Source organism: Dreissena polymorpha, chromosome 11 (assembly GCF_020536995.1).
Source record: "Dreissena polymorpha isolate Duluth1 chromosome 11, UMN_Dpol_1.0, whole genome shotgun sequence".
In the NCBI taxonomy this organism is placed as follows: Eukaryota; Metazoa; Mollusca; class Bivalvia; order Myida; family Dreissenidae; genus Dreissena; species Dreissena polymorpha.
This window is the reverse complement of record NC_068365.1, coordinates 24,791,030-24,810,380: the sequence shown is the minus strand read 5'-3', so window position 1 is coordinate 24,810,380 and position 19,351 is coordinate 24,791,030. Positions and strand designations below refer to the sequence as shown.

Genomic DNA, 19,351 nt, shown 5'->3' with positions numbered 1-19,351 from the left:
TATATATATATATATATATATATATATATATATATATATACGTAATTTGTTCATTAATATGTGGTTAACTTAAGATTAATGTCATTGATGTTTAAGTAAGAAAATACCAGTTCCTTATTCGGCTTGAATAAGGAGTAAGGAATTGGTTCCCTTTTCCTCATTCATCCGCGAAAAAGGAACTGGACTATAAATAAAAGCAAACATGTTGAAATGTACAAGATTGCACTTTTATATCACATACATGTAAACTAGTGTTATATGCTTTATACCGGTTCGGTTTAAACAAGAAATCCTATGCAAGCGTGAAGAAGAAACGTGAATATGTAACGTAATATATAAAGTAAATGTATTCGAGTTATTTTGTTTGGATATACTTTAGAATTGTATGCATTATTTTTCTGTAAAACCCTATATCGAATATGTAAAGCTTGAATAAGGAATAAGGAACAGTTCCTTATTCCTTATTCGAAAAAGGAAAAAGAATCTCGAAAAAAGGAACCAACTTACTCTCCATTAAAAAGAAATGTTACGTCGACACGTTATGATGCTGAAAATAGTATTTGTACATTCTGAATACTGCATTAAATTCAGGAAAAAAAAATCCATTGTAAAATATATATACAACTGAAATGTTAACATGACGCCCGCTGACATATTTATGTGCAGTGCAAAATAAGGACATATAACTTACTCCGATAAGCGTCGGCATACAGATGATGATCGGCTTCGGACATTTGGGTAGAACTGGACGTAGACGTGTGCTGCAGTCTTACTCCTTTTTTTGCAGTGAATGTTTACGTCAGATTTGTTCTTTGGCTCAATTTTCATCGCAAGCAAATGGGGTTAATTGACGTTTGAAATCTCTATCAACGGTCGGAATGCGTTTTAGATGGGTGGAATTACATAGCCACAAAAATATGCGATTATTAAAATAAATTATTAAAATACTCGTATCGCAGGGTCTTCAGTTGACCGGATTGTATGGCTTGACCGTAGTGGTACGTTACAAACATAATGTTGTGCGAATATCTGAATGGTTAAGTGGCGGATACATGTGTTTTTACTGTAATATCCATTTATTCTGCATCATCAGCTTTACTTGTGCAAGGCTACATCATCTAGCACTCGAATAACCATACAATCATTTAGGTATTGGCTCGTTTAAATGAATGACGATGGTTGCCATACACATTACGGATAATGAGCCATTTTAAAGTGTGTTAAAGTGAAATTATGGACATTTTTCACTGTTGAATTGAGCTGAAAAGAATTAACAGGTCAAAAGAGTTAGTTAAAATATGGTAACTGACCAATTATCTGCAACTCATCTCGCTACCAGTTGTTTATAAAACATATATATTATATTCGATATTTTACATGACTGTCCCAGTCCTCTAAGCCGAGCGAAACTGTCTTTGTTATTAGGATCGGAGTTAGTGTTCGTGTGTCGTATGAATAGATATCGTTGCATGAAAACGAATCATTTCTGTCAACATTCGTCAAACGAAAGTACGGTTGAAATTCAAATGCATTGTTTTTCTCTTTCCGGGATATTGTTTTAGTATTGTGATGCTGCATTAACAAATATAAGTGTATAAAACACCAAAAATAAAGAACGGTTGCGATAGACACCTATAAACATAGCATTTACTGTCAGATGCGTCTTATGTCACTAACTATTATTGTATATAATTTGGACGTACACATTAGAATCGTTAGTGCAAAGTCGGCGGGACCGGCAAAATAATTTCGACTTTAGCATAGCTTGGATAAAACTACAATAACATTGCTTAAAACATGTTAAACACGCTTGAAATCGCAACGGTAAGTATACTCAAAATATGTAATACAGATGTGTTATGTTGTTAGATTTATTCAAAATAATAATATTTTCACATACGTTAAGGTGGGTGGTGTGGACTTGACCGATCTTTTCTAAAATGTGACATTATGTAAGCTTCATAATAATTATACGACAGATAAACACTGTTTCAAAAATAGCTAACATGCCCGCTCCAAGATTTTATGAAAGATGCGAACAATTAACTACATTTCAGCAATGTTTCTTTTATGTAACGGTAAAGAAACAGATCTGCGTTCAGGTTCCAAATCAAGAAATCAAAAGTATTGATAATTGGTATGGGGGATATTTATTTGTCTTCCATTACATGGTGTTGCAACATATTATATAGTGTTATAAAGTTTATTCTTAGAACAAGAACTAAGTACACTAAATGTTACGTTGTCTATATTGGTGTATACTCACTGCCTCATGTGTCGTTTTGACTTAATATTAAATTCGTTTTCCCAACTCTGCACCTAAGAAACGCAGGTTTAAATATGATCCAAAAACATGGCAAAAGCTAAAACGTATGTTAACTTAACATATCATGTTTAAAATTCTAAATGCATTCCTGATTTGTCGACATAATATTCATCAAAACATAAAATGTATAATTTCAAAACTTGTTTATTTTGAGTAAAATTCTAATATCGGTCGTGTTAGTATTCACTCAATCATCTTACTTCAATGTGTATTTAGAGTGCCAAATCATGTTAGAACACGTTGTCAAGCAAACAAAACCTAATTAATTTGTTTTGAAATCTCAGGATGCGGATAATGCAGGCGGTTTCTGTAATATGATACATACCCTACTTCCAATATAAGATGTCCAGAAACAGGTATGTTAATATGTTACTTTATTTGACATAGATGCGTAACAGACACGGGTCATCCCACGAATGTGTCAGGACAGAGACAAATCCAAAAGTCGGTAAACATGAATTGCTTCCATAAAAAAGCATCGTTAGATAGTTAATAGTGTGTAACAATGTCAAATGTCTTACTGTTGCAAAAATAACTTGCAGCGAAATTTCTTTTATACACGATTACCTCAAGGCACCGCGACTTACTATAACTTATGAAAGCGTGCTCTTTTGTTAAATTATATAAAAACTAAACAACAAATAGGTTGATGAAAATATATTTAGATTAAAACATCTTGATTTTAAAAGGTAAATTAAACATTTTCTAACCTGAATACCAGCAATAAACTAGCCAATATGAGTTAATTTATAAGACTGCTTATAAGACTGCCCCTTAAGTTATTGGCTCGTTTGCATTTATTACATAAAGGAATCGCTACCAAAAAAGAACGGGTGACTGTTGTTGGTAAAATCAGTTAGTATAACTACATTCACAAACACATTAAATAGCAGACATTCATTATACACTTCAAGTAGGTAGTTATGCATTTTCGGATGCTTAACTACATATGACAAACACACACCAAAAGTACAAATCTAAAATAAAATAAATGAAACTGAATAATTAGTATACATTACACGCAAAAATTGCTATATGTATGTAAAGGTTGCAATTGCAATTTTATCAAACTCAAAATGCAACAAATGGTATGTAAAATTCGTCAACTAGAAATCATAAACAGATTAAAAAAACTCCGCCAAGATCGCTTAAACTATCTAAAACAATTCCAGTTAAGCCTACCCCACTTACAATATCCCTTTAAAATTTATAAATCATGATTTAAAAAAAAGACAGGGATCAAAACGTTTATCTGAAACCCGTGTTTTCATTTTCATGGCACAATTTAATCCGCATTAACCCATACTTCATACATAGAGCTGCTTAATCAGAAACATAACAAAACATGCAAATAAAGCAAAACTATATTTTTCTTGGCAGAAATTAATTCAAAATAATAATTAATAAGAATAATGAGCAAAATACAATATTGTATCAGAACAGTATTATCTGTTGCATGTATACATGTACTAATTTGTTTAAACATATTAACCTTATTGAAAATGATCTAGTTAACAAATACTGTTTTAAAGGATACATACACTAAACCTACATTTAAGAGCGATGTATATTCACAATTATTTTGGAATAAAAGTGTGAAAAGAACTTATCCGCATTTTCCGCAAAAATAATCGTTGCATAAACACAGAATAGCATGATAAATACATATTATTAGTATCAATATATTTCAAGCTTATCATTGTCTCTGTCACAAAGGCTAAACTATCATTGGAAACAGACGTGAAATAATAACGTTATTTCACTCTTTCAAGTGGCATATTTATCATAAGTATTACCGTTTGAACTACACATGATATTTATGATAATAGGTCAGAGTATTATTATTACATAAAATCACAGGCACATCAATTTTGTATGTTAACACACATAATAATATGATTTTTTATGGTCTATTTAAATATTTCCTGTGTAATACAATCCCAAATATTGTTGGAAACAAAAGTTCAATATGTGCGTAATTTCACCCTATGAAGTGGAATATTTATCATAAGTATAACTCGTTGCACTGTACATAAGATACATGATTAGGATATTAATGGTGGAACACAATATTAATAATTACATCAAATCTCATGCACTCGGCACATAATTTAATTATTTTTTTTTACAAAAACAGTCATTTACATTTATTTTATCAGGACCGACACAATTATAAGAATTACACATTTTAAGGAATGAGTTAAACAATACTTATTAAAGCAAAATAAAAACCAACATGAATTGAAAAAATATTCATTATAAAAAGTGATTATATAAATACTCTTTATATATGCACTTTCTGTTTATGCAAATTGAATGCACAATATGCATATTCATAAAAAAACTATATAACTCCACAAACGTACAACACATTGCATTATTAAATTAAAATGTTTAATATAATTATATCGATAGTTGTTTAAAGGTACAGTTTACATTAAACTGAACAGAACTGCTCTCATTATATTTCATTTGTCTAAATTCTGACTTAAAATCACACACAAAATTATGCATAATCCAACAATATTAGACGTTATCGGTGAATCATTAGCTATTTTTGCATTGGCGGAATCCACACAATGTCTTAACAGTTAGCGTCAGTGAAATAAATGTCACACTCAAAATAAAAATGACTGTATATAGGACTTTTTCTTACTTAATTACATTTATTACATTTCGGGTTTTTATTACAAAACGGGTTGTTACTGTCAACCCGAAATGTAATAATGCATCGCAACCCACTTTGTAATAAATTATTACATTCATGATTTGTTGATGGAGTCTATAAGAACAAAGGTCGGGGGAACAGTCAATACCTACTCTAAAACTAATTTTAACATGAAAATAACTTCTAAAAAAGTCTGTATCTCTGATTTAATGGACATGATAAAATTTATTACATTTCGGGGTTTTATTACAAAACGGGTTGTTACTGTCAACCCAACCCGAAATGTAATAATGCATCGCAACCCACTTTGTTATAAATTATTACAATGTACATTCATGATTTGTTGATGGAGTCTATAAGAACAAAGGTCGGGGGAACAGTGAATACCTACTCTAAAACTAATTTAAACATGAAAATAACTTCTAAAAAAAGTCTGTATCTCTGATTTAATGGACATGATAAAATTTATTACATTTCGGGTTTTATTACAAAACGGGTTGTTACTGTCAAAACGAAATGTAATAATGCATCGCAACCAACATTGAAATGATTATTACAATTCGGGGTTTTATTACAAAACGGGTTGTAACACAGCATGAAAATAATTATTTTCTTAATAGTAACATTAGAAAACAAAATCACATTAATAATGCAATCATAAAAAAATAATCATGTGTCTAAATGTACTACACGAATGAGAAAACATTAATTATGTAATATTTGCGGTTAAAGCACATTTATTAATTTAGTAATTGTATATTAAATAGACGCTGTTTTCATGCACCGCACTTGGTATTTATATTTCCGGGTTTGCTTGTTAAGCCATACTCAGTTAATGTATGTTTTTCCAGAGGAGTATAAATAAAGTATTTTATTTTACTATATACATATTTAAATAGTTAATCAATTGTTCCTTCTATATGTCTTTTTATACGAACAAATTAAAAGGCAGTACATATTGGATTTAAATAGTGCATTGGTTTACAAATATAAATCGAATGCTCTTGTGACTGTTTGGTCTGCAATCAGAACATACATAGTCATAGTTCATGTTCAGTCCTTGTTAAATGAAAACGATATCAATATAAGTTTATACATACCAAACACAATATATTTTTTTACAAACGAAACTATAGCAATAAAATATTTATACAACATTGTTTAACATTTGCATAAAAATTGTATGCCAACATGTTGTTATCATAGAAGCGTTAATCGAACAAGCGCAACACTATATACTACGTAAGCAAATTTACAAAAACTAACAAAAAAATTCATTCAAGACAATATTTTATGTAACTTATCAATCAACAAATTACAACTTATATTCATAAAAACGCATTCATGTGTTTTAATACATAATTAATATGGCCCTCATTACTTTTCAACCATCATTCGAAATTTTCCGTAAAGAAAACAAAGAAAAACGAGATAATAAATTAAAACAGTAGCTTCCGTCAAGGCCATACATATATTAATTGGCAACATAATTACCCCTCACTTTTGTAGATATGTGGATCAATGTGGGGTTCGTATACCAAATGTTTCAGGTGTTATAAAACAAAAACAAAGATCAATACAACTCTTGTTGAATGAACATTGTTAATGCTTATATATAATGTATAATAAATCAAATATACAATATATTGCTGTATAATAAAAGCAGTCAAAGTAACACAATCCACATTCGCATTAGCTATCAATCTCAATGATTCAATTGATATCTGAGCATAAACGGTAGACTTTATGCTGCTAAATATTTATGCAGTTATGTAAACATTATTATACAGAAAAAAAAGTGATTTTAATGTACACGTAAGTTAGTATTATGAACAAAATATTACAAAAACAAATCAAAATTCGCGTCTCGAACTAAACAGCATTGTTTTATGGCTTGTGGCATTTACCATAAGGCTGTCGGTTTACGTCGAATCGCCGCCGTTATATTTATGAATTTACCATGCATTATTTTAATATTCGTAACAATAATGCATGCTATGTATTATCTAAATTTATAATCAGCAACGGATTTTTTCATGGAAAGGTCATGAAGGCCGGGTTAAATGTTTCGTGTAATATATTCAGAATCAATTATTACAAACGATGAAGGGCATGCCACATCCGTAATAATATTACAATATGTAAGTACTGCTTTGTAAAAATTATTCAGTAGTCAATTATTTTTACGGACCAATTTTCTTCATCAACGTCGGAAAATCCCCATGTTAGGCACTTGACACTTTGTACAGTTACGGCGATAATACTTATTTACAAGATCCCTAGAAACGGATCAAATATACAGCATTAAACACGAAACATGTATTTACAGTACATTTACATCTGAATTCCTCTGTGAATTATTTGTTTTTGCACATCGTAACGATTAGAAATGCAGAAAAATCAGTTTGCTTTTGCATATGTAATCCGCCCTTGCAAAATTATGTCCTTTTTTCAAATAAGATAATATAGCGTTACCATTTAGTAGGAATTTGAATTCCAAAAACAGTTTTTACGCTTGCATTTATAGTTATTTTACAAACGTACACTTTACATCATTCTTACTATCTTTTATTCATTATAATGTAACCAAATATGTTGTAAAGTTAACTTTATCTGAATAAAAAATAATCATACGTGTATGACAGACTTCAGACTTTTACTTATTTAGAATCAATGAACAATGAACAAATTATATATACAGTTATTACACAGTGCAAGATATCCCCATATTTGAAAATATGTTTACATCAAATAAATCACATAAAGTGTATTATTTTGTCTATTCGTCTGTATAGTATGTGTGATACAAATCGATGAAACTGATTTACATGTACTTAAGAATCAATCTGATTTTGCGCATTTTATCTGCCGTTACAAACTTATTTTCTATCTACAAATAAGATGTAAAATGCCATCTAGTCGAAATATGAATTCCAAAAACAGTTAATACAAACACATGTACACTTATGTTCCGAACATATACACTAATCAAGATTGGCACTTTTGCAGCAGTTGGTAAAATTCATGAGAACAGTTAAAAACTCTGCATCACATTAACATTAAACATAGGTTAATCAGAAAACTTCACAAGACAGACCATTCCAATTTGTTTACAAACACGACCATTAACAATCCCCGTTTTCCATTTAACGATTTAACCAATTATACAAAATACTATACACGTGGCGCATGAAGAACGCCACATTAACAAATGCAATAATACACTAGTCCATAGTTTAACGTTCAACAAAGACATTACTTTCGACAAGTCTCATACACTATTTGAATGCAAATTTTATCCGTTTTATATAAATCAAAGTCTACATAAAATATATACAATCTTATTATATTAATCTGTTTATGTCTTCAATCCGTTATCGATTATCAGATTAAAAACTGAAAAATAAAAAAATCAAATCGGGATCACTAATTCTATCGAGGGTATGATACATGTCTAAATAAACGCTCGGAATCTTTTTGTACAAAATACATACGTATACAAACATCTCAATTAAATAGCAAAACTTGTGTAAACCTTTAAAAAAACAGTACCAGTATTTAACGCCAAAACAATACAATACATAAACACACACATAATTTCTCCTATGTATTACATTAAATACTTTATGAAGAAATTTGACTTAATAAGCAGATTAATAAGAAAGGTCTCCACGAAAATAAATGACTTACACAATGAGAAATGTAAACACATGTAAACAAACTGAAAAACGCTAAGCACTACATATCCAATGTTGTTTTATAACAGTGTTATTGCAAAATAATTTCTTTATAATATTTTCAAACATATAAAGTAATAATTCAATCAATTTAAGGTCAATAACTCTGCATTCATGAAACATAACCCAACAAATATAGAGCGGCAATACATAAGTACACACACACATTGAAGTTTCTCAAAGACATGATTTTAGCTTTACTACACAAAACTATCGAGCACTTCAGCACGTTTATGCGCTGCGATTTTTTATTTTGACGCAAAGCGTCTGATAGGCCATCAACCAAGCCTTTGCACTATGTTGATAACATATCCCACGTGGGCTTCCATTTAAAACTACTGCGTCAAGCACCGGTGAGTCCTCTGAGGTTATGTACTCAGCCAGATATATAAATAAACTGCAAAAAAAAAATCTTTTCAATAAAATTTTAATTGGTCAATATAATCAAATTATGTGTTTTGTATAATGTATAGGACCTTTTAAAATTGGGTTAAATGACGCCCAAATGACGTCGAGAAAATTGCGAAAAATGACGTCATTTTAATCGTGATTTAAGATCGCTGTTTCATAATTTTGTGTCTGTAGTTTGAAGATATCAACTTCTTTCAATTTTGTTTTGGTCTCAAAAAACTTATGGATAGCGACATTTAGGCGAGATAGTTTTATTTTGCAAAATTATTCAATTAACCACGAGTATGTTTTCATTCGCAATGTAGTTTGATTTACTCACTTGGAACTCGATATGTTCATTTTGTTTCTAACAGTCGACAATTTGAGGTGTGTTTTTTTCATTATTTCTTAAGCTACATCAACACGTGTCTTTGATCAAGTACTCTTGCAAATCAAATATACATTTGCGATTTAGGTTGTATAACTTGTAAAAAACCTAGCTAAGCCTTATAAAAATATCTAATTACTCGTTTGATAGATTGTCGCTTAAGTGAATACATGTGATTGAAAGTTTCAAAGCACACGCGTTTTCATAAACCCACTTTGAACAGAGCACGGCCCATAAGTAATTTTAACAATCACGGATAGTAAGTCTTGATAATAATGAACAAAATATACTCAACGGGTAATGCGATGTATCGGTGAAATCCTCATCATCAGGATTCTGGCGAATTCCAACAACAAGCAACATGAATTCATGTAGTATCTCTAATAAAGTATACAGCACTTCGATACTGAGCTTTTTCAAATATTCTTCGTAGGTCAATTTCACATCTATCGGAATATCTTCGAAAAACTCCTGTGGCAGCGTCTCAAACACGTCCTTTAGAATACAAAAAACACACAATAAATGTTCATTATTAATTTTAAAGTTTATATAACAATCTAAATTACTAGTTACTAGTGCGTCACGCAATGTTATAATTGTATTCAAATATTTACCTCGATTGATTGTCTGTTATCCACGATCCGCGTTGACTTATAAAAGGACAGAAACAGCCAGAGCCACTTGGCATGTCGAAGCTCACAGCATTGTCGAGCCTATTCAATATTGAGCAAGAGAAAATTGAAGGCCCTCAAGCGCTCACCTTAAGATTTCAAGGTCCACCAAATTACGAAAACATGACTTGGTGACCTAGCGGTTTTCCCAAATTGTCTCAGATTTTCATTTAGCCTAAATTTTGTCAAGATAGGAATTTTATAAAATTTTATCAGGATTAAATCATAAATGTGGTTTTAAAGCAGCAACAAATGTTTTCAAAGATCTGACATGGTTATCTAGCTTTTGTGAGACATGTGACCTAGATTTGAAAATGGCATATAATTTACCATGATTTCTTTTATGGCATAATGTGGCTTTAGGAGTAGTAATAAAGTTTGTCTCAGCTTTATGGGATGATCTTGTTTTTAGATATAATCATTGTAATTATTCTGACCATGTTTCATCAAGATGGCCCTTATGTTTTAAATTATAACATATAATATATATAAAATATATAAGCTATAAATTATGGAGCACAACGCATGACACAATGCGATGGATACAGACAGATCTGCATGCTGAGTATCAGATATACTACACTAATCATATTATTATTCTAAAAATCTTTACATTTAAACAAACATCATGCTTTAAAAGAGCTCGTTTGCATTATTGTGGATGTCGTTGTTGTGATATTGGCATGTGCCGATGTTTAAATTCAAATGTAGCTAAAAGGATAGAAAAATAAAACTTGAATTACAAAATAAGTTTCAGGAAAACTCGAAACAATTTATGTTGGATCAGATAAGTTCACACAAAACATCTTAAATACGGAATGTATTTTTAAACAAATTGTATATTTAAAATACCAGTTATTTAGACATTGTAATTAATACTTAGCACAATACAATTGTTTAAGGGACAAATCATTGCGATACATTTGAAGTAAGAATAGCATAATGTCAATTGTCACTTAAAACGTGTTCGCATTATTTAATGAGAAAAGAACGATATTTATATAGTATCTGTTTAGAGCGGAACAGTTATAAGTCACATTTTTCCAAATATATTTTTTAAATACTTATATTTAAACAGCTTAGTGTTTTTAATTTCAAATATATGCTGCAGCGTGAGAATGTCCATAAGTTTTTAAAAGTCACTTAAGTCACTAAGAACTATTTTGCTCTCACTAATAAGTCAAAAAAATATTTCAGTGCAAAGCAAACCAATTTTTATCATATTTATAATATTCTTATTTAAATTTTAATGAATAATTGGAATTGATAAAAATTCACTTTAAACTTTTACGCTCTTAGCGCCGAGTAAAAACATAACATTTAAGTGCAAAAATGGTTCTTAGTGACTTTTCCTTTCAAATAACTTATTTGTTTGTGAAAATACAAACATATGTAAAAACTGTAATGAACATACTTTTATCAGTTAAACTTGAAATAATAAAGCGTTCATTGTTTAAAGCAAAGCCAAAGCTAGGTCTGTGTGTAAGTGAGTGAATGAGTGAGTGAGTGAGTGAGAGAGTGAGTGAGTGAGTGAGTGAGTGAGTGAGTGAGTGAGTGAGTGAGTGAGTGAGTGAGTGAGTGAGTGAGTGAGTGAGTGAGTGAGTGAGTGAGTGAGTGAGTGAGTGAGTGAGTGAGTGAGTGAGTGAGTGAGTGAGCGAGAGAGAGATGGAGAGAGAGAGAGAGAGGGGGGAGAGAGAAAGAAAGAGAGGCAGACAGACAGGCAGACCAGACAAACAGACAGACAGACAGAAAGACAGAAAGACAGACATACAGGCAGACAGACAGACAGACAGATAGTGATAGATAGATATGGATATAGATATGGATATGGATATTATAGAGCGCGTGTATTAATATATTATTTATGTTTGGGAATGATAACAATTTAATAGGTTAAGTTGGTGTAAATCAAGTCTTTTCATTAAACTTATTAAACATAGGTAAATGTATTAATTAGACAAATCACCTTTTGACTACGAACTGCATTTTCCATTCGTAGAGTTGCTTTCATGAACAAACTCAGCTTGGCGGTTGGGTCACCGCCAGTTGTCTTCAGAAAGCTTATAGCAACATCTAGGCTATCGAGTGATTCACAAACATCAGGCAGTTCTCTAAGCTCATCACGGATCTTCCTTCCAATGTCACCACTCAAATGCTCCTACACATTTTTGAAAGTCATGTCAGCTAGGTAAATGTAAAAGCTTGAGTACATAGCATTATACTTGTTCTCATCATATGTCACAACACTGTTCTTGGGTTGATAACATAGCAAATAAATGTACGTTCATCACCCATAGGTTCTCCGGTTAAAACTTCCTCTTATTCCTTATCTCGTTAAAAAAAACTGAAACATTTACAACTAAAATTTGATGCCCTACCGTTTTGAAACAGATGTGTTTTACAAAATAGTATTATATTTTTATATTGAGGTACACTCGAGTGACAATCCGTTTTGTATTAATTATAATCATAAAAGGTAGTTATAAAGATGACATTCTGGTCTGCACCTTTTCTCGTTCGACCTCAATGTTTTTATTACCCGCAACAAACAGGAACATATATTTAAGCATATGTGACAGGTTATTTCAAAGTCCTTCGATGTATTGGTAGTAAAACTGACGCAACGTAATTTGGAAAATTAAAGTGTATTTTGACATTTGATTAAACAATATGACATTGATGTGGGGTAGCATGTGAGTGTTTTTATAAATAAGTATGTTTGAGTCAAATTCGTTTAAAATTATTTAAGTTTGAAGGTTCAAACATTTTTGAAAGACCGTCGAAACGACGTAGAATCGAGCAAAAGTTCGACGAACGAGGGAGACTAGTCATACAAGTCCTAATCTTGCAAGTATTGCGGGGGAAGTGGAATTTATCCCATATTGCAATTTGTTAACACATGATATACCTAGGGCTGAACGGAAAACTGCAGTATCTCCTTCTTTATTTAATATGAGTCAAACAATCTTCCGTTCACCCCTCGATATCAGTAAATGTATCTTTAATTTTTAGACCTATTTGAACTACTTAAATATAATTTTGAATATTCCTCATATTAATCTTTGAAACCATGGTTTAATGTATTAAATCCGTATATAAAATACCCTTATAAAAATACCCTTATACCTGAGGTATTTTTTCTCCTAGTTTCATAAAAACATTCGCGTTTGTTAATTCGTTTCTGTACACCATCTGATCAATCTGTGAATAGAATAATATCAGCTAAAAAATATGTACATGACAGACACCAAGAAGAATATAAAACGTCTTAAATAAAAGTACGACACAATGTTGTATGTTGTGCTTTAATCGAACGCTAAAATAAATCCTAGATATCACTAAAAATAATAACATTGTGAATATAATTATTTAGAAGATGTTATAGTACATGAAGAAGGCGTAGTTGTGGTGGTAATTCTAGTGGTAGTGCTAGTTGTAGCGGTAGTGGTAATAGTAGGAATATAATCAGTATTAGTAGTATATAGAGTTGAAGTAGATAGGTGTAGTAGTTTAAGTAGTACCTCCATGAAAGGACGACATTTTATCTTTGATTTTGAGTAGAGTAATCTATCAATAAGTTGTCTCTCCATTCCTTCAAAGTCATATTCTATCTTTGTTCCGACACCGGTCTCAACAGAGTACTGACAGTTTGCCAATATAATTGGCATTATATCATGTTGAAGGTCAAAACTTATCAGATGTGATTTCGTTACATCCATGGGATTTACAGAAGCGGGTTGATTCTGCCTGGAAAATAAAATTAAAATGTGGAAAGGACAAAAAAGATATGAATTAAATGTAACGACATTATACCGTACTATAACGCAGCAATATATGAATATGTCTACTATTTAATTTCATTTTTATACTTCCCTGAATTTTTGAAAATATTGAAATTTATGTGAAACAAACGTGAGCTACAAGAAATGGCATTCAATCTAGTATCTTCCCACATCGGATACTCACCATATAAAGAAACCGCAGAGAAAGTACTCAGATAAAATGCATGTTAATAAGTGTAGAAAATTTCATTATTGTATCAGGCTGAATTATTTTTATTATGTTTTGAATTATTTACATGTCGCAAGAAAGTACATGTGTACCTCCACACCCTTTTATAAATACGGGTTTCAGAAACAACATTCGAATAAAGATTCATTTAAGGAATTTTTCAATGACATATTCATATTTTGATATTTTTAAACACATAAAACCAATTGACAGGAATGTTTTTTCTACAACTTTATAAGAGACTAAAAAAAGTGTGTGCGTGAAATAATTTCACATTTATACAAGAGAAATATTGTTTATATACAAAAAATACAGTGATAATCATTTTCAATGTAAGATAGTCAAATCAATAGAGCGCAGAAACGTTTTTTAATTCTTTGCACAGAAACATTCTTTCAATATTTCAGTGCCATTATTTCGATATTTATTTAAACACACACATAATATATATATATATGCTTGTTTAACTTCTGAAAGTAGACATTAAATGCATTGTATTACCTCCCGGATGTCTTAACGTAAAAATCCAATAGATCATTTTGTTTTTCAAAGAGAAAGTCAAGCATTGCGTATGAACACAATCCCATCCCGTCTGTAGATGGTAGAAACACTGCAATAGGGGTTGTTTGATCAATTCTCAAACTACACCATTCAGTCGGAAACATCGCTCGTCCAAATTTAGTAGGAATTCCTTTGTGAAAAAGTAAAATTGTTAAAACCCAAAATAAAACATTGGCATAATACATTTATATAAAACAACATCGATTTATTGTGTAAAACTATGTTAAAATGTGAGTTTTAGTGTGTATGCTTTAATGTAACAGAATACCTTTAATTGACGGTTTTGTTATTTCCCAAGCTTTTGCAAAATCATCTATCCACTTCTCAGTATTTTGTGAACTTGAAATTTCTACAACAACAGGTTTCTTTCACATAACAAAAGTACGTGGTCACATGCTTGTAAAATATACCCTTGCTAATCTTCTGAATTTCTAATAAATGTCAATAACCTTATCAGACTACATATGTACGTTGACAATCATTCAATGAGTGCACTTTTGACGTAAAACCGCATACAAATGACTTTGCATGCAAAATGTATGGGCAATTACTTTTGTCATATCGTTTTTCTAGATGGAAAACTATCAAAATGCGGATTTATGTTAAACAGATCAATTAATTCTTTACTCTCAGTTAGTGGACTTAAGGACGCATATTTGCTTATGAATTCAACGAGTTGTAACCTAGTCACACAACGTTAATATTTTTAAGCTGATATTTAAGTTTTGAATTTTAAATTAAATGTTCACAAAATGTCAATGTTTCATTGATTATGTAACTTAACCAATTACAAGCAGACATTTTTCGATGCCCAACGGATATTGTTAAAGAAGTATTATAGTGTTGACTGCCCGTCAGGTTTATAGTAATGTCGTTTTTTAATGTATTTCATGACATCCTTTTAAGCATATCTGTCTAGACTTAGTTATATTACCGTCTTATAAAACACTATCAAAAGCTAGCACATTTAAATGTATGGAGTTTAGGGTCAGATCAGAGTATGTTTCTGACAGTTTTAGAGCCTCCCGAATGGGCGTCCCGTCCGTATTGTCTCTCCACTCTGTGAGTGTTTTTTTTTTCAAAAATAATGAAACATATCAATAAAAATCAAACACACCTGCTTTTTCAGAATGCAAACTGAGCATCCGATATATTATTAATTTCATTAACCATGACTGTAGGCGTGTTTTTATTACAGTAGTTAATAATTTAGAACAACAATAACACGCACTATACATCTACAATTACTTTAATTGTAAGTATATCATAGTTTTATCTATTGGGTCAATAAAACCCTCTGTCCACGTCTCACGCTTTCCAAGAACATAATATTATACATGTCGACCATACTGATCAATAACCCTCCTCCTTTGACAATAATGTGTTCGATCCCTCCCAATGAGATATCTAGAGCACTATATATTTTGGTCACATATTTAAAAATGCATTAATGATATATATTTGTCATAACCCATTTCTACCTAGGATAATAAGTAAGATACATATTAGCTTTTAACGTAAACCAATTTTAAAACGTGAATTTGTAACGTCGTTTTATCCTTCAAAAAGGATTAGACTATATTTAATCATAAAAAGTTATTAAACTGCATATGTTATTCTTTCCTACATATATTTTTCCATTCAGAAAGTAGGGTTTCAAAAATGAACACAAAGCAAACGCTAGCTTATCAATTAAGACTCGGATGATCCACTAAATGTTAAAAACTGAACATAAACTTAAGTACATTATGTTAATAATCATAGATCAAAGTGGAATAATAGCAAGATAATATTATAATACATTTATTTTGCATTCTGAATTAGTATGCATTGTTTAGTAAGTATTAGTACACATTAATTTAATAATACGAGTAATGTTTATAGTCGGTGTTATTTTTCATTGTATATGTAAACATACACAATAATAATTCCGCAGAGTTCAACAGCTTTATTTTGCTTTATAAAATAATATATACTTCTTTAAATTAAATCAATAAGGGTATTTGAATTGGTTAATACATTTATCCGCTATTTTATTAAATAGTGTATTCAAACCAACATACGGATACCATGTCTAAGTAGAATATGGTGACTTAACATGATATTAGTAAATTTAATGTTTCCCAAGGGGTTATATCTTATTTAACCCCTACTCGAACATTCTATTTCTTTAAAATAAATGCTTAGGTGATGACAACACTCGTGCCATGTACGTGATTGAACGTTATATATAAGTTTAAGTGTTTTTTCTCTGATTTTGTTTAAAGTCACACACCTTGGAATGAAATACATGTTAATCAATACATATAGATGCAATTTGAAAGTTTGCAAAATTGTCATTAAATCTATAGCCTAGTTAGCAAGTAATTTATTATTTTTCAAACGGTACCGCTTTTAAAACCGAAAGTATTATTTCTATACATATACGTCAATTTTGACAAACGCGATTATTTTCAAGTTTTAAAGCGCAAAAAAAGACGGATTTTTACCTTGTAACTTCCAGATATATTCTAATTGGCATAGATAAAATTAAATCTATAGCCTAGTTAGCAAGTTATTTATTATTTTTCAAACTGTAACGCTTTTAAAACCGAAAGTAGGATTTCTAGACATATACGTCCATTTCGACAAACTTTTTTTTTTTTTTTTTATATATCAGAGTTTATTTACAGGTCCTACAGGTCTTCACGAGGTCTTTGAGGTCCGACCTGAATTTCGACAAAAATTTCGACAAACGCGATTATTTTTTAGTTTTAAAGCGCAAAAAGACGGATGTCTACCTTGTAACCACCAGATAAAGTCTAATTGGCATAAATAAAATATGTTTCTTATTCATACTTAAATTCACAATGCCAAATACGTTGTGTGGCTTTAATGCTTGAACTAAGCTGTTTTGCAAATGCTTTTATATAAAATTGCCTTATAAGCAGGTGGCCCTTTTTTACATGAACATCTGTTCTGTTGATTTTTATGTTACTCCAAAGTTTAAGGCTTATCGTAAGTTATTCAACAACAAAGTATGGTTACAGAATAATGTTTCATACATTTATCAAAGTGTATGTGTATATATGAACTAAGTAGGCATTTAGGTTTATAATAGGACAGGCGCCCGTCGTGTGCAATGAACCGCAATACAATATCAAGTACTGAAAATATACCAAATTATTTATTATCCTTGCTATTCACGCGACTCCAACTACCGACACCTTGTGGTGTAAATAACGACTTAATGTAATCATTTGTTTAATTAATTGTTCGTAATATTATATCCATATATTGTCCATCGATCTTATTTTACAAACATAACCTAGAAAAAGTGGGTTTTCCCATATGTTTGAAGCGTAGTTGAGTGCGATAGAAACATGATCGTGAAGAAGAACACTTACCTTTTACTACGTCTTCGACTTTAATTCTTTTTGCTTCTGCTTTAACAAGCTTCTTTTGAAATTTCCTTAACAGTGCTCGTTGGAAACGCATAATATTTGGTAGGAACCGCAGTGCTTGTAGTGAGTTCTCCTTAAACACGTAAACAGTAAATAAACAAATTCAACCTCTACACATGTTTTGATAACAAGTGTAGTTATGCATGTGTCCACGTGATACGTGTTTCATTATGTGTCATGTGTTTTAAAATATACGTCAAGAGAAAGTTTAACATATTATTTTTTTTAAACGGACTTGTTCACAGATTTGTGCACTGTTTGAAATGTTTTAATACATATCTTATATCGGTATAAACTGTATACATATGAGCTTAACAGCAAAATTAATAATAACAACAATCGAATATTCGAAAGGGGTTAACCGGAATTAATTGGTTAAATCTTAAAGTATCTTTATTTTTACATTGTGTTATCCATATATGTTTTATAAGCTATAAACGTGTTTGAATAAAAGTAAGCACAATATGAGAAAAAATGTCAATTTACTCGATCGATTCGCGTTTGAAAATCTTTATAATTTTCTGCACTCAAAATGGCGTTTCTTATTTAAACAAAAATATTTATTTTAGTCTGTGGTTCGTACATCCTGCTATACAGGGCTCTTTAATTTGTCAAATCTGCTACAAAAAGTTTTAAAAGTGTCATTTGCCAATCTGAGCTAAAGTCTAAGAGATCATCATTCTAGGACAATTAAGTGTAATTGCAATCAAATCGTGTAGGACAAACAAACAAACTATTTGTCTACAAACCAATATTATACATGTGCAGTTCAAACAACTAAAATTCGTTCTAGTTTCTATTTTTATTTTCTAATAAAATGTCATACAGAACTTTTCTCTTATTTATGTATTAATTACAGATTTAAAAAGTAGAAGTACAACACAATACTGTTCAACCTGTTGAAATGCATTAAGGGAAAATAGCCTGATTAGTGATAAGAGTACGAATGTTTGCGGTATTGTCTCAATATTTTGCGAACTATTATGAGTTTTAATTCAATTATTATTTTACTGACCTGCGAATCTAAGATAAGTATTGTATGTAATGTATAAAATCACAAAATCCAAAACGCATGGTTGTTGTTTTATTTGCAATAAACTAGAGTTAATATGCAGTAATTTCACAGTCCGTAATATTTATGCAAAACACATTTCGT

At 30.7% G+C, this 19,351-nt stretch overlaps 1 protein-coding gene across 1 annotated transcript in view; it reads right to left on the bottom strand.

Moving 5' to 3' along the window:
- Positions 1–2,131: 2,131 nt before the first annotated feature.
- LOC127850424 (E3 ubiquitin-protein ligase rnf213-alpha-like) overlaps positions 2,132–19,351 on the bottom strand; it is an 85,176-nt gene continuing 67,956 nt past the window's right edge. The window contains exons 71-79 of the mRNA XM_052383447.1: positions 18,139–18,268; positions 15,021–15,101; positions 14,693–14,882; positions 13,702–13,927; positions 13,307–13,381; positions 12,147–12,338; positions 10,124–10,222; positions 9,805–10,004; positions 2,132–9,128 (exon numbers count right to left, since the gene is read on the bottom strand). Coding sequence (XP_052239407.1) covers positions 8,963–9,128; positions 9,805–10,004; positions 10,124–10,222; positions 12,147–12,338; positions 13,307–13,381; positions 13,702–13,927; positions 14,693–14,882; positions 15,021–15,101; positions 18,139–18,268 — 1,359 coding nt within the window. The 3' untranslated portion in view covers positions 2,132–8,962. The remainder of the gene's footprint in view (positions 9,129–9,804; positions 10,005–10,123; positions 10,223–12,146; positions 12,339–13,306; positions 13,382–13,701; positions 13,928–14,692; positions 14,883–15,020; positions 15,102–18,138; positions 18,269–19,351) is intronic.